Source organism: Salvelinus sp. IW2-2015, linkage group LG27, assembly GCF_002910315.2.
Source record: "Salvelinus sp. IW2-2015 linkage group LG27, ASM291031v2, whole genome shotgun sequence".
In the NCBI taxonomy this organism is placed as follows: Eukaryota; Metazoa; Chordata; class Actinopteri; order Salmoniformes; family Salmonidae; genus Salvelinus; species Salvelinus sp. IW2-2015.
In genome coordinates this window covers 34,891,163-34,907,336 of record NC_036867.1, presented here as the reverse complement: position 1 = coordinate 34,907,336, position 16,174 = coordinate 34,891,163, and the positions used below count along the sequence as shown (strand labels likewise).

At 41.1% G+C, this 16,174-nt stretch overlaps 1 protein-coding gene across 1 annotated transcript; it reads right to left on the bottom strand.

Moving 5' to 3' along the window:
- Positions 1-8,682: 8,682 nt before the first annotated feature.
- On the bottom strand, positions 8,683-16,174 carry LOC111953178 (augurin-A). The gene is made up of 4 exons (XM_023972272.3): positions 15,650-16,174; positions 12,788-12,835; positions 12,027-12,187; positions 8,683-9,270 (listed from the first exon to the last, which is right to left on the bottom strand). The coding sequence occupies exons 1-4, from the start codon at positions 15,837-15,839 to the stop codon at positions 9,121-9,123; spliced, it is 549 nt and encodes a 182-aa protein (XP_023828040.1). The 5' UTR covers positions 15,840-16,174; the 3' UTR covers positions 8,683-9,120.

The window sequence follows — 16,174 nt, the reverse complement described above, 5'->3', positions numbered from 1 at the left end:
AGCACAAATGTAGCTTCTTTCTGGCTCATTAACCTATTTTAATGAGCCAGAAACAACCACAAAATAACTTATTATAGCCACAAAATCAACTTATCTTCAACCAATTTCTTTGGAATTAATGGTAACAGGCTGCCAATAAGTTACAGTTTTTACAGTGTGRTCAAACGGTTTTTGGCGCTCCAAAAATATGGTACAGTACTGTATTCTGTGGGGTAGAATTAAAGTACCCTTTTGAAATACAGCAAATATTTCCCTGCCAACAACATTTTCCCACAATGCATYGTCATTCACAGTATGCTGGAGTATACTGTAGTGCTTCACAGTATTTTACTGTTGATAAATGTAAAAATGTACCATGTAGATCAGTTTTTCATTACAGTGTAATATTCAGATGTCTCTCAATCCTATCACTCAGAATTGTTTGAAAAAGTTGCCAGTTGCCAATCCAACAACGCCGTGCAGTTACAGTAATGTACTGTTAAACAAAAGTTTCTTTGGAATTTACGTTATCATTTACTGTTTACGCCTAAAATCACCCAGAGTGCATTGTCATTTACTGAACATTATTAATATGATACTTCATTGTTAGTTTTATTGTATAATCCTGTCAAAACAACAAGACAGTTTTACAGTGTGGTGGAGAGAGAGGTGGTGCAGGAGGGTGTTAGAAGGGTTGGGGGAAGTGTTACACTTTGCATGTAAATGGTTGTTAGAGTGCTGCAGGGACCTGTATAGAGCCTGAAAGAGAATAATGACGACGATAGGAAAGATAGTTGAGGACACAGGGGTAATCAAGGGCAACTATTTGGATGTACTGTGACCTGGAATGACTTATGATCCTATCTATGACGTCTCAGACAAAGCGGAAAGGGTTCATTTCTGCTGAGAGGTGATGAGAGCACTTTGTACACCCCACTAAGACCTGAAGTGTGAGGATTATTTAACCCCATCAGTCCCGAGACCCCAGAAAAAAACACATCTCCATGTCCAGCCTTATATTTAGACTCAAAATGAAATGTTTGACCATTTTCTTTTCAGGATAACCAGGGCTACAATTAGAACATAAAACTAGTTGACATAAACAGTTGCAATCATGAGTTTTATTGACAAATGTCAATGAAAAACCCTGATAAAAAGGAATTGATTAATGCTGTAAGTACATAAATTGTTTTCTCAGTGGGAAATGAATATCCAACTAGTCAGTGACAACTGTTGAGTTGAGCTTGTGACAGCAACAATGTAAGCTTATTACAGTATTATAGATACTATGTCCTGGGATTTACTATTATCYTCTAGGTAGAAGTGTCATAGAGCAAACATATGCGTGTTCGTGAGAGTCTCAGCTTTTCATAGATAGCCTTTAATAGTTTGTAGCTCAAACCATTCAGACTCTATAGACGTTTTTGTAAAAAGACCTGGCACCGGACCCCTTCACGCATCCGCCCTTGTCTCAAACACAGCTCTAGCTCAGCCCCTGTTAAATCACACAGACTAATGGTACCAACGGATGCGGAAGAAACAGACAAGTCAAATGTTACAACCCAGAAGTCTGCTCAAACGCACAACCCAGAAGTCTGCTCAAAGCACACCCAAGAAGTCTGCTCAAAACGCACAATGTTTAAAATGAGTTAGAAGTCAAAACGTGCTGGCGTCGTGGGGAACTCATTGGTAAGGACATTTAATATTTAATTTTTATTTAACTAGGCAAGCCAGTTTACAATGATGGCCTATCAAGGCCAAACCCTAACCCGGGCAACGCTGGGCCAATTGTGCGCCTCCCTATGGGACTCCCATCACGGCCGGCTGTGATACAGCCCGGAATCGAACCAGGGTCTGTAGTGACACCTCTAGCCCTGAGATGCAGTGCCTTAGACGCTGTGCCATTCAAGGATCTCAATGCAGTGTTGGAACATCTCTTGTAATTTGAGGTTTGCTAGTGCATTAAAAAGGTATTTGGTGAAGCAGAAAGAAAGTTGACAAACAGTGAAGGTGCTATCAAAAGGTTCAGACAAATCTGTCTATTGTTTAATAGTTGGTTTTAAATTCTCATAATTTGGATACAAAAGAGTGACAGACTCTGTCTCATCAAGATGACTCAATCGATTTTGTGCCACAAYCATGAGATTACCTTTCTGAAGCAAAAACCCATCAGGACTTCAAATTTATTTGGTTTTCCTGAAATTCAAAACATCAATCCCTTTTCTGTGAMATKAGTCTGATGCCTCATTTTAAAAKGTCRCCATTGTTATTGTCTTCGTGATCGACTGAACAAGACTATAACACAAGATATCACACATCATGCAAAAGTCAACGTTGTTGGGACAAACTTCATATTGCTTTAGATAAATTATATTTTATATGGTATTTTTTAAAGAGATACTATAAATACWATATTTTATTTAAAGAAAAAATGACGGCCATGTCACTTGAATAGACGTATGCCTCATATTCCAGTTACCTCTGTTTGGTTTCCATGTCTKTATTCCGCCCAGAGCATCTAAGTGAAATATGTTCACAGCATATGCCATGTACAGAGATGGCATCAGGAGGCCSGGGAGTCGGAATAAGTTAATTAAACGCTGAGGTGGTAGCTAGGCATGGCACTGTGCTGCCCTTCAGCTATAAGACAAAGTCACTCACACTACAACTCTCTCCCACGCTCTGGTGAGAAAACAAACCTCAAGACGGGCCAGTAGGGGCCAAAGAGCACCTGTGTGACCATTATTGTTTATGATTTTGTTTTAGATTACATTAGAAAACTTTCTTATCCTCTATTATTTCCCTCTTTGGATTGAAAGGTCACATTTTTGTCATTCTCAAATAATTCTTGAGTGTCATTAAAAATTCCCTGTGAGTCAATGTATACGTGACTGTCCTCCTCCATCCCTGTCAGTAATTTAGTGGCCAGTCTTTAGTGCATWCTGCATAAAAGCCAGACATGACAAGTATCTCTCTGAGGGGTTGGAACATGGCTTGTCAATCACACAGAGAGGCTTTGGTGTGAGCCCATGGGAATACTGGATGAATACTGGATGTGAAAAGAGAGAGGACATTTAAATCTCTTCTGTTTCTTCTTTGGCTTCTAAGCAGCCCCGGCCTGGCTTCTGTCTGAAGGTCCTAGAGGGCAGAGGGGKATTTAGTTAGAGTAGACCTTTCATGCAGACATACAGTATGTAGGCTATGTCTTTTGAGTCATGCCTGAAGACACAAGTTTATGATGAAAGTGATTGTTTTCGGTAGACGTTTGTGCCATTTAGGATGAAAGCCTGTGACAGAGGCTGAGGGATCGTTGTAGATCTAGTTCCGTCTGACGAGACATGACAGAAACATCATACCCACTTTCCCTTTTCCTCATCTCACATGTCAATAAGCAACACTGATCTTTGCTGATTCTTCTCCAGTGTCACGTGACCATGTCACCTGCAGCTTCAGGGAAGTGCTTTCATCAAGTTCTGCCTGTCCGGTGTGGATTAGGATGATGCATAGGAACCATCTATCTGGACCATCATAAATTACACACTTCAATTTGATATATTGTCATTTTTCTAAGTGAAATAATCTAGAGGAGCTGGGATCATATGAAAATATATTTTATATCTGCAAGCATCCTCTACCRTGGTTCGAGAGAAAATGACACGCATCCCTCTGAAGTAGATTATCTGTCAATTAAGCTCTTACTGTAGTTGTTCTAATTTGTCTGTTTGAGGAGCCGGATTCTCGCTCCAGAGGGGTTTTACTTCATACCATGTGGTGCAGAGAGGAAGTGCTTRGGCTGTTAGCAAGCTGTGCTGGAATCAAACAAGCCTTGAATGACATACATTTTCAAACACATCTACATTGACTGAACCTGGGGYCTACTTCCATTATCCTTGATAGAAAATGTTTTATACCAGTATTCTATTTTTATAATTTACAGGAAGCATGTCAGTGACACTCGCAACTATATTGTCTTTAATTAGTGCATCATACAAATGTGTGTGTGTGTGTGTGTCTCAGTGTGTGTGGCATCAGTTTCATCAACACTAATCGACTTAGTTAAAGTAAAGATTCCCCCATTTTGAATGTTACATCGTATTTGTGCATCTTTGAGCTATTCACCATGCAAGCAGGCAGCAATACAGCCAGTCTGATGCGTCATACTGGCTGTATTTCTGCCTGCTTGAACGGCATATCGCTCAGATACATATGAAAACATGAAATGCACCGGGAAGCGATAGAACACAAATACGATATAACATTCCATTAACCACCACATTTCTACCRCTTCTCCAATTTCTTCACACAAATCTATAATATGATCGATTGTTTGAAAATAAAGATAGGGTCTAACAAGTAATTCTATATTCCGATGGCTTGTTTCAAAATGAATATAAACTTACTTGTTAGACCCTATATTCCACACAGTAATTAAACACTCCAGTCTCCAAGTGTCTTGCTAGTATTTATCTACAACACCTGCCTCTTAGACCTCTTCTCGTGAGACGGAGAGCTATTGAGCCCTCTGGCTCAGTCCTTGTTTATTCTATGGCCATAGAATACACATCCTCCACTAAGCAAAGTGCTGATAAACAAACACGGATCAATGAAATGAGTCCATGACCCCCCCTGAGAGCTATGGATCTGAAAGAGCATGTGTCTAATGAACTGAAACGGTCATGTAGAAGCTATGTTGTGCTGATGGGCTGAGCTGTTTTCTGTGTTGTATAGTGTCCCAGAGGCATGCATCCAAGGCCGTTGATTAAATAATAGTCAACATGCCATTTTTTAACCTATAATCCTTAGTTGCTACATCCATTTTTTGAGTTATAAATTAATGATATATACCCATTGATAGTCAAAGAATATAACATAAATGACTAATGAGCTTAGTTCAACTCTCATACCCCATCAGAACCCAAAATATAAGCTTGTTTTACTCCAATGTCTGCAAACAACACTGTATAGCACAAAAACATGGTTATAACTCAAATGTAAAATACCATGAATAGTCAGTCCTTGCATTCCCAGCTTTCTCTATGAATTTGAGAGTGGTTATGTTTCTCCAGGCCCATCCCTCTGATTTTAACTAAAATAGAGACAGGGAGGTACTTTGTTATTGTTTCAATTAAGGATTCTAGCTTTAAGGCAATATATTCTCCTTGAGGTCTTTCATTCTTTTTTATAGCAGGTTTCCAGTTGCAGGCATTCCAATTCTGGTGTCACGTCTACTCCCACTTCACCCCTCCGGCGCTCAACTTTGCGGGTCTCCTTTGAGCATACCTGGCAACCATCATGGCGCACACCTGCTCCCCATCGTTACGCACACCTGGACTTCATCACCACCCTGGTTACTTTCCCTTCATATAGCCCTCAGTAAGTTTCAGTCATCAGACAGTATTGGTTTTTGGTTACGTTTAGTATTAACGGCATGATTATTATATAATTCACCTTCTGTTTCCTGACTCCCTGCATATATGTTACATCTGATCCTGGTAGTGGATACTCACAGGGATGAAGGTTTGTATTTTCACCCAGCACTAACATACCTGATTCAACTAATCAACAAGCGCCTTGATTAGCCGAATCACGTGCGCTGGCTGGACAGGATTAACAAGTGTGTATGGTACAGTTTGCCATGTACTGTGTATTTAAATACTGTATTCTCGACAAAGCTCATTGTAATTTCTACTGCTGTACATTGCATTGATGTTACACTTTATACTGCACGTATAGATTGCATATGGATTACTGTTGGTGTTATTTAGTTTAAGTGGATTCGTTGTGACGTATCTAGATAATTATTTTTTTTTAAMATTTTTGGGGGGATATTTTTGTAAAAAAACACATTTTACTGCATTGTTAGGAGCTAGTAACGTAAGCATTTCGTTGCACCCGCTCTAACATCTGCTAAACTGTGTATGTGACCAATAAACGTTGATTTGTCATGCCAATGCCTCATGTGCATATAAATCCTTCAATTTGGAAATGTTCATGTGAAATATTGCAGACCTCGGTGTCGGATTATAATTACCATTTGATTTATTCCGGCAGCATGGAAATAGGTTATTGAATCTGCGCTGTGCGGCGGATAAGGTGTGTGTGAGTCATCAGTGTAGGTTCATATATATATGCACGTGGACAGAAGGTGTGTGTGGAAGGGCAGGGGAAGAAAATACACAATTCCCAGAACCCCCAGATAATAGCCTGAATGTTCTCCTCTGACAGCCATAATAGACTAAAACTGTTTAATTAACATTTCTCAGAATTGTTAATTTTATCTTGTAAGAAAAGCAATCAAGATATGGTTGATTAGGAAAAATATTTTTTTATATACCAGAACATGAGCAGAGATTCTTTTTTTTGAAGGCAGAAAATGGACAACAGTAAAGACATTGACCCGTGGCATAGTGTCCACTTGCTGTTCCTGGGCTCCAAGCAACCCTGAGGGATGAGATGTCTCTCTCTGCCCAAGCACTTTGACACCTAGTAACCAGAGCCATTACGCCACAAAAAACACAGCTTCCAGCCCACAAGACCCTCCTTAAGCATTCCACAGAGAGGGACCATGGCTCTCTTGTTGCCCTCTTAAAAAGCACAAGCATGCATCCCAAATGACACCCTATTTATATTGTACTATTTTTGACCAGAGCCCTATGGTGGGAATAGGGTGCCATTTGGGACGTACACTTGGAGGTGACAACATCCTATAGCATTCACTAACCTAACTTTWTCTTTATTTTCTATTATGCATATTTAATCATCTCTCAGATTGGGTGACTTAGCCTCCTGAGGGAATCCATAGTGATCTGTTGATGGCCTGTGGGCAAGAAATAGAAGCAGAGTAGAATAACAACGATAGAGAGATCCTGTGTCCTAATAATTCTTAATTCCATTATTTTACTTTTAGTTGTGTGAATTGTTAGATACTACTGCACTGCTGGAGCTAGGAACACAAGCATGTCGCTAAACCCGCAATAACATCTGCTAAATATGTGTATGCGACCAATCAAATTGGATTTGATTCAGAGGAGCAGGGGGAAAACAACAAAAAGTCTATGGGAAGGGAGTAGACCTGCTGAATGCAGTTACTCATGGGTTTTTATGATGGCCACAAATAACTGTTATTATGGTGTCCTAGATTTGTTGGTCACATGATGTCTTTCCTTATGGTTTGTCTAGCCTTTATCTGTTGGGSCATCTGTATGTTTATCCAAATAATGCAGACTTTACCATCTAAACTAATACTTTACAGCCAAACMATACGAGAAAGTAAATATTTGCGCTCAATTACTTTCCTTAACTGATCAAATGCATGGTAAACCACGTGCATTTCCACACTAGACTAAACGTTTCTCTATGAACATAATTCCCAGTTGGACGTGGCCTCATCTCTCATATGTGTGATTTCTAGCGCCCCTCTTTGGACAACATCTGAATAACACTACACGGAGCAGAATGGAGYAGGAGCAGGATCAGAGACGCATGTTGCTCATTCCAACAAGAACATATGTGATAAGTGGAAGTGACATTCTATGGAATCAAAACATTGAAATTAGTATGGATGTTATCACAACACATGTGCATTATTATTCAAATCTATGACAGATCAACTTGTTTGTGTTATCAATTAGGGGCAGGAAATCTAACTGGCTGCGTGCGATAAGGCTGATTTGTGTGAATTAGAAAGATGGGAAACAGTGATGTGTGAGTGTAGCTATTCTCAGAACAAATATTCTGGCTTCTGTCCCTGTGGTGAGCAGGGAGTGGTGTAGTGTTGACAGAGATGTAGTTTTGACAAGATGGTATACAGCTTATTTCAGAAATGACTTTTCGTAGCASGTTAGGAGAACTTATGAGATGTAAGCTAGGGATCTGAAAGCAATAACATAAGGCTCAGAACTTTACTCCCGGTCCATACTGCTGCTTGTCTACAAAGTCGTGCCCCCCCTTCAGATTTGTTTAGTGTGTGTGTGTGTACAGCTACTGCAAAATGCAATAGTTCACTACAAGACTATGTATTATCTGTAAGAGACTATTGACATGAACACATCACTGACAGATATTCCATTGTGCTTCAGAGTGGAACATTTATCATCCACTGTTGCTACTTTCTGACTGTTTGACAGTTGTATAAGGCAGCCCTATCACAGGGAGCAACTCAAACAACTCAAACACAACACACATTAATTACACATTAGTAGCAGAAACCGTCCAAATCGGTCAGTGCTATCTGGGAACCTTGGGATGTCCCAACTCAACAATGAAGTTGACATTTTAAATGGTTACGGTAAGGGTTAAGGTTAGGGTTAGGTAAGGGTTAAGGTTAGGGTAGTGTTAGGGTTAGGGTATGGACATCCCAAGGATCCCGGATAGCACTAACTCATCCCAATCCTACAGAACATTTATTTCAGTGGGACAAACCACAGGTTAGAAGGGATAGCACTCACTCCCTAGTTTCTCTTCTCTTTTAACCTCCGTCTTTTTCTTCCATTAAACTGTTGACTGTGGTTGGTGCTGCCGTCTCCTCAGCTTGCTGTGTCGCCCCCCCCCCGTTTGCCATTATTTCACCACAATGTTTTTTTWGTTTTTTTGCGTCAGTTTAGGGATAGATTGGCATCCAATCTACAGGCTGGTTGAGGTACTGCCTGTATCTGTACGGTCTGCTGGTTCACCACACACTGGACACAACATGTACAAGAGTCATGAATTATTAAAGGTTTTGACTACTGTCTTTATTTAGTTATTCAKACMGATCAACCCAATGCATTGTTGGTCCCATCACAGCATGTACATCAGCAGGTCTCAATCTCCCAGACAGCAAAGGATACAATGTAGAGACAGTGAAACCCAATCCATAGTCTGGGACAAGCATGTCTTAGCTCTATTTATTGCATTACAGAGAAGGCTACACTACTGTATGTGTGCAGAATAGCATCAGAGGGATAAGTTGCAGAAGGCAGGAGAGGGAAGCACTTATGTGATTGGGACAGTTCAGCGATTTTACATAACACATTTGTTTCCTTCCTTTGAAGTAGTCTAAGGGAACACATATCTTAATATGTAAAATATCAGAACTATCCCTTTACGCTCATGTGATTTTTATGTTGAGACAGAGAAGCTGAGTAAATCACAGTGGGCCAATTAATAGTAGTCATAATTGACATTGGCGCCGTGTCTGTAGGAACCGGGGTCCTGGGGCCCGATGGGGGCGTTCTCGTCATAATGGTGCTGGCGACCTTGGTCTGACGACCGGGCCAGGTCCATCCAGTAGGACAGGTCAGTCTCAAGCCTCTGTGGGATGGATGGACAACAAGAGATTAAACGTTAATGAAATCAAGCTAGAAGACTCGTGAACTTGTTTGAATGAGAGTGAATAGACAAGGTGTTAGAAGAGGTAGTGTGTATTTGTGTGACAGCTGCAGTTGGAGAGATCCATCTCAAGGACAACTGGAGATACAATGAAATAATATCATAGCAGATGCTTTGATCCAAAGTGACTTGCAGTACAATGAGTGCATTTTTAAATATATATATACCGTTCAAAAGTTTGGGATCACTTGGACATATCCTTGTTTTTTAAAGAACAGCACATGTTTTATCCATTAAAATAACATCAAATTGATCAGAAATACAGTGTAGACATTGTTAGTGTTGTAAATGACTATTGTAGCTGGAAACGGCAGATTCTTTATGGAATATCTAGGTAGGCGTACAGAGGCCCATTATCAGCAACGATCACTCCTGTGTTCCAATGGCACGTTGTGTTAGACGCCTGACAAGTCCTCAACTGGCAGCTTCATTAAATAGTACTCAACGTCAACAGTGAAGAGGTGACTCCGGGATGCTGGCCTTCTAAGCAGAGTTCCTCTGTCCAGTGTCTGTGTTCTTTTACCCATCTTAATCTTTTCTTTTTATTGGCCAGTCTGAGATATGGCTTTTTCTTTGCAACTCTGACTAGAAGGCCAGCATCCCGGAGTCGCCTCTTGACGTTGAGACTGGTGTTTTGTGGGTACTATTTAATGAAGCTGCCAGTTGAGGCGTCTGTTTCTCAAACTAGACACTCTAATGTACTTGTCCTTTTGCTCAGTTGTGCACCGGGGCCTCCCACTCTTTCTATTCTGGTTAGAACCAGTTTGCGCTGTTCTGTGAAGGGAGTAGTACACAGCGTTGTACGAGATCTTCAGTTTCTTGGCAATTTCTCGCATGGAATAACCTTCATTTCTCAGAACAAGAATAGACTGACGAGTTTCAGAAGAAATTACTTTGTTTCTGGCCATTTTGAGCCTGTAATCGAACCCACAAATTGCTGATGCTCCAGATACTCAACTAGCCTAAAGAAGGCCAGTTTTATTGCTTCTTTAATCAAAACAACAGTTTTCAGCTGTGCTAACATAATTGCAAAAGGGTTTTCTAATGATTAATTAGCCTTTAAAAATAATAAACTTGGATTAGCTAGCACAACGTGCCATTGGAACACAGGAGTGATGGTGGCTGATAATGGGCCTCTGTACGCCTACTGTATGTAGTAGATATTCCATAAAAAATCTGCCGTTTCCAGCTACAATAGTCATTTACAAAATAACAATGTCTACACTGTATTTATGATCAATTTGATGTTATTTTAATGGACAAAAAAACGTGCTTTTCATTCAAAAACAAGGACATTTCTAAGTGACCCCAAACTTTTGAATGGAAGAGAATATAATGTATGACCCCAGTGGGAAATAAACCTAAAGTAGTGTAAACATGTTTGAATAGATGAGGTTTTGGAAGGGATAGTGTGTCTGAGCTGTAGTATTACTGGCGTTAGAGGGCAACCTCACGTTCGTCTTGAATAATTAACTGACACGTTTTCTATTAGGCATTTCTGAAGTCAGGGGGCTTTATGTGGCGAGACGGTTTGGACAGGTCTGCCACTGTTGGACGATGGCCGCAGATGTGAGAATAATATTATGGCCCCTCATCGACTGATGTTGGAGCTGGGATGAACTGACACACACACACACACACACAGGGGGCAGCCTGCTGAGCCCGCTAGGAGACAGGTGTCACAGATACCGACATTAACCCAATCACACAGCCTCGCTAACTGTTATAAAAAATATCAAACACAACACCTTATAATTAGAGCTGTCTGGACATGGAGAGAGGTTAGACACACACACACACACACACAACACAACACACACACACACACACACACACACACACACACACACACACACACACACACACACACACCACACACACACACACACACACACACACACACACACACACACACACACACACACACACACTAATAGAACTGTCTAGACGGCGGAGTAGTTGCGTTGTGTTGCTAAGACATTGCTGTAGACGGGAAGTCATGTCTCTGTACAGCCTGTATGGAGACTAAAGCAAACACAAAGACTGACCTTTTCATATGTTCACCTATCATTCCTGTAAATGCCACCATGTGACTTATACAAGGATGGAAAAATAGGTAGAGTTTCTATAACCATATTAAAGGGAAATAATTCAGATTAGATAAAGGTACAAGGAACATAACTAGGAACATAATAGGAATGTGCTTGTACTGTGCTGTACATTCTTCCTGTAAGTCAGTTATTTGTAATATCACATGGAATTGTATATTTAAGCAATAAGGCATGAGGGGGTGTGGTATATGGCCAATAAACCACGGCTAACGGCTGTTCTTCCGTCGTGCCTGGATACAGCCTTAGCCGTGGTATATTGGTCAGATACCACAAACAACCGAGGTGCCTTATTGGTATTATAACTGGTTACCAACGTAATTAGAGCAGTAAAAATAAATGTTTTGTCATACCCGTGTATACGGTCTGATATTAACACGGCTGTCAGCCAATCAGCATTCAGGGCTCAAACCACCCAGTTTATAATACAGGATAGTATATGATGCAGTTGTTTTTAACTAATCGGATTACTGTAAGGACTGTAGGAATGTTTTTACTGACCAATGGGTAGAGCATCTGTGTGTTGCAGAGTGCAGTGTATTGTGAAGTGTCAGTGTGCAGTGCACCTACCGCCTCGTCATAGCCCATGTGCATAAACTGCATGATCCATTGCTGCACATCTGGCCTGCTGCGGTCCCAGATGTTCCTCTTGGGCCTCCGTAGGGAGGTCAGGAACTCTTTGGCCTTGGAAGGGGTCACCGCCACCCCCACAGGCTTCATACCTCCGCCCACTAAGGAAATACAGGTAGGAGAGGTTAAGGGACAAGTTGCGGATGTAGAACAGTCAATAAGCACACCTGTTTGCCTACAGCAGGGTCGGAGGCAGGGGAAGTGTGTAGGGAGCAGGGGAGCTGTCAGTGACAGAGAGATTGAGTGGTTCTGACCGACCAGCAGCAGCCAGGACAGACAGGAGAGGAGCCTAAGGCTGCATCAGCGACACTCTATAAATATCAACGGGTGTTTTTAGATTATTAATAAGACTCATAAAGCCATCATCATCTGAAACTGTCACTTATCAATCCAGGCACTCATCCCACAGAGGACTGCRTGTGTTGCGTGCCATGGAGGTCTGTCTGAACTTGGCAGGGCTATTCCAAGCTAGACAAGTGTGAAAAGTTTACCGCCTGAGGTGGATTTGTCGATAAAGTTTTTTATTTTTTATTTGTATTTATTTTTTATTTAACCTTTATTTAACTAAGCAAGTGAAAGGTGAATTGTTTTCCTGACATGTATGACGCAGACATGTGGATKTAGTGTGGCTCAGTGGTCAGTGTGTGTGTCTTCTCAGCTGTGAGATGTGTCTAATGAAAAACAGCCATAATCCATATTACCATCTCTTTTCTTCAGTAGTCTGTGGAGCTTGCTCTCCRCTGTGCCATCTGTTGGAGACGCACAGACAAAAGAGGTTAAATAAAGACAAATCGGRTATATTGTACTTGGTCTAAACATCACATCAGTTTGTATCAACTGTGATATCATTATTATGAAAGACGTACACTGAGTGCACCYCCTTTTGCCCTCAGAACAGCCTCAATTCGTCTGAGCATGGACTCTACAAGATGCTGGCCCATGTTGACTCCTGTGCTCTTCACGGTTGTGTCAAGTTGGCTGGATGTTTTTGGGTGGTGGACCATTCTAGATACACACGGGAAACTGCTGAGTGGGAAAAACCCAGCAGCGTTGCAGTTCTTGACACACTCGCCTGGCACCTACTACCATACCCTGTTCAAAGGCACTTCAATCTTTTGTCTTGCCCATTCACCCTCTGAATGGCACACATACACAATCCATGTCTCAGTTGTCTCAAGGCTTAAAAATCCTTCTTTAACAGTTCTCCTCCCCTTCATCTACACTGATTGAAGTGGATTTAACAAGTGACACCAATACGGGATTATGGCTTTCATCTGGATTCACCTGGTCAGTCTACTCTATGTCATGGAAAGAGCAGGTGTTCCTAATGTTTTGTACRCTMAGTGTATATTATTATTATGCCCTATGACAGCGAGAAAGTTCATGTAAAAAGTATCTAAGAAATCTAACACTGAAGCAGCTTTGTTTTATAACATTTACGTGTTACAATTCTCCTATCAAGACATCAAACCTATGCAGTATATAGAAACCTTTAGTATATATATATATACATGTATTTTATCCCTCCCTTCATACCCATTCACCACACAAATACTTCAAAAACACTCCAGTTATCAAAGTATTACCAAAGCAACCCAAASAACACGTTAGAAGGTCCGTTGAGCAACAATGGAATTCTAGCACTGGTATTTCTATTTTTCAACCAGTGCTATGCAAGATGAACACAAACCGCAAGCTTCTAAAACAAATTAACAGCTCAGGCTCCGCGCTTCACAGCTCTGYATGGGKTTTGATGACTGCCGTTCTGAACTTGAGCACCGCGTGTGACAAGAAGTTRCCCCCATCCTTCCTGGGAATTGGRCAACTCTAGCACCTTTTTGGTTGTCTGAGTGGGGGAAATAAATGATGAGGACTCTATGTATTTTGAAAGGTGAGACGTTGAGGATTATAATAAATGCCGCTTTGATGTCAAACAAGCAAGTCAAACATCTGTGAGTCCAAATGTGCACTTCACATCTCCAAATCATAAAACTCTTGCCATATGCGATGTCAACGTTTATGATCACTATGTTTGATGTACAGTTATAAGATGGCATATCATCATACCCTGGGTTGTCCTGAACAGAATGAGCCTGTTAGAGTAATTTTGAAGAACAYTCCTTTCAATGCGCACCACAATTCTGCTTCTCTGATTTGCCCTGAGAAAGCCTAACACTGTAAGATCATATTTTATAATGTTGGCAATAGAACACACTTTTAAATCATGCCCACCTGACCTAGGTTGAGATTTAGAATGGACCGTTTTTGGATTGCGTAAACAACAACAGTAATTGTGTGATGGCGGGGATGCAGGGTTGTGTTCCAAACGAAACAACTATGACTGTGTTTGCTGTAGTTCCTCAATGGCACAGCTAGGAGAGCAAAACAATTAAAATAAAAACATATAATTGTAGACTCTTCTTTGAGTCATAAAAGTGCATTGAAATTACTTAGGATCGGTGCACACTTTGGAGAGGTGTGTGACCACTTGGAGACACCAGTTAGACCTCTCACTCAAACCATTTAAATGCTTTTGTCTTATGTTGCGCCTACCCCACATTCTCCAGAAATATTATCATCATGTTACAGAATATATCCAGAGTATTTTCGGGATTTCGTTTTCAACAAATATGGGGAAAAGCACAGTAAAATGGACATAAAATAAACAGTGTAATGTTTGGATTCAGTCTTGTGTCAGGTGTGTCCAACTTTGGTCTAATCATGTACCCATTATCTCCAAACTGTTCCAATTCAATTGTTACCATGGTTATGCATATGCTTTTCATATTTATTCTCTAAGAAACATTTCAATGTAGCCCTATCCATATAAGCCCATTCCCACAAGTGTAAAGGGTAATGGACGTGTTGTATCAATGTTGTTCTTTAAATGCAGTGGGGTCTGGTTTGATATTAGATGGCCAGTTAGAGAGGTAGTGAGACCTTCCTGCTCTAGCTAGCAGACAGTAGACGGTAGGAGGGTGATATTCACGGACAAACAATGTGACACGAGGGTGTGAAATCCTMCCTCCAGGAGCTGTGGTCTGGTTTGACCTCCTTTTGTCCTCCACACACAAATACTTCAATCCATCTCTCTCTCCCCACTTTTTTTTTTTACTCTCCCTCCCTCTTGCTGTTCTCTTGGTTTACCTCTCCTTTTTTCTCCCTCTCTCTCTTTTAGCCATTATTCTTTCTCCCGGTGAGYTTCAAAAATCAAAGCTTCCTACAGAGCATCCCAAGATGGTGGCTACAAGGCGGATAGAATAGCCACTGAACTCTTTCAAAATCAGATGTCACGCTTGTCCTCAAGAAGAAGAAGAAATTCTGTCTCGGCCGATCTCAGCAACAATTTCGAAAAAAGAGTGAGATGGGGAAAATATATCGAGGCRGGCGTGCAGGCACCCTTTTCCGAATCTCTATTCTACATAACAATTTTGTCACGTGGCAACATACTATGACATTTGAATGCATCAACCTGCAAATTTACAGTATTCATGTGATGGGTCAGTGAGTACACTCAATCCCAAATGTACAATATGAATGTGAGAGTGACGGAAGGGTTTTACCTGAGTGAGCGCAGTAGGAGAGGAAGGCAGTTAGCAGTAGAACCTGCAGACAGAGGTTGTGGAAAGCCATGGTCTCCGTCTCAGTCCCAGATGTCTCTCTGAGTCTCGGGAAGCAGTGGGCAGAAGAAGCGGGAAGAGAATCAGAAGCAGTGGAAGCAGGAGTCTCCCCACAGGCCCAGAGAACAAACATTCCTCCCTGGAGGAAAACCTGCTTGTGCCGGTTCAGGAATGTCGTAAAAGGAAGACYCAGCCAAACAGAAGCACTCTGTCATTCTCTCTCGTTTAATGTGTGGGTGATATGTTTGTTGGATGGGTAACGCTTTATTTGGATAGTCMATCTGTAGATGCTCTACAGACGGTCTACAAGCTATCAGTAACACTTCAACTAACTATCTACTAACCACAACCTTATCCTAGCCCTAAACTTAACACTTACCCTAACCGTAACCTTAACCTTTACCCTAACCCTTATTCTAAACCTAGCCCTAACCATATGAAGCATTTGCTAATCAACAGATAGTTTGT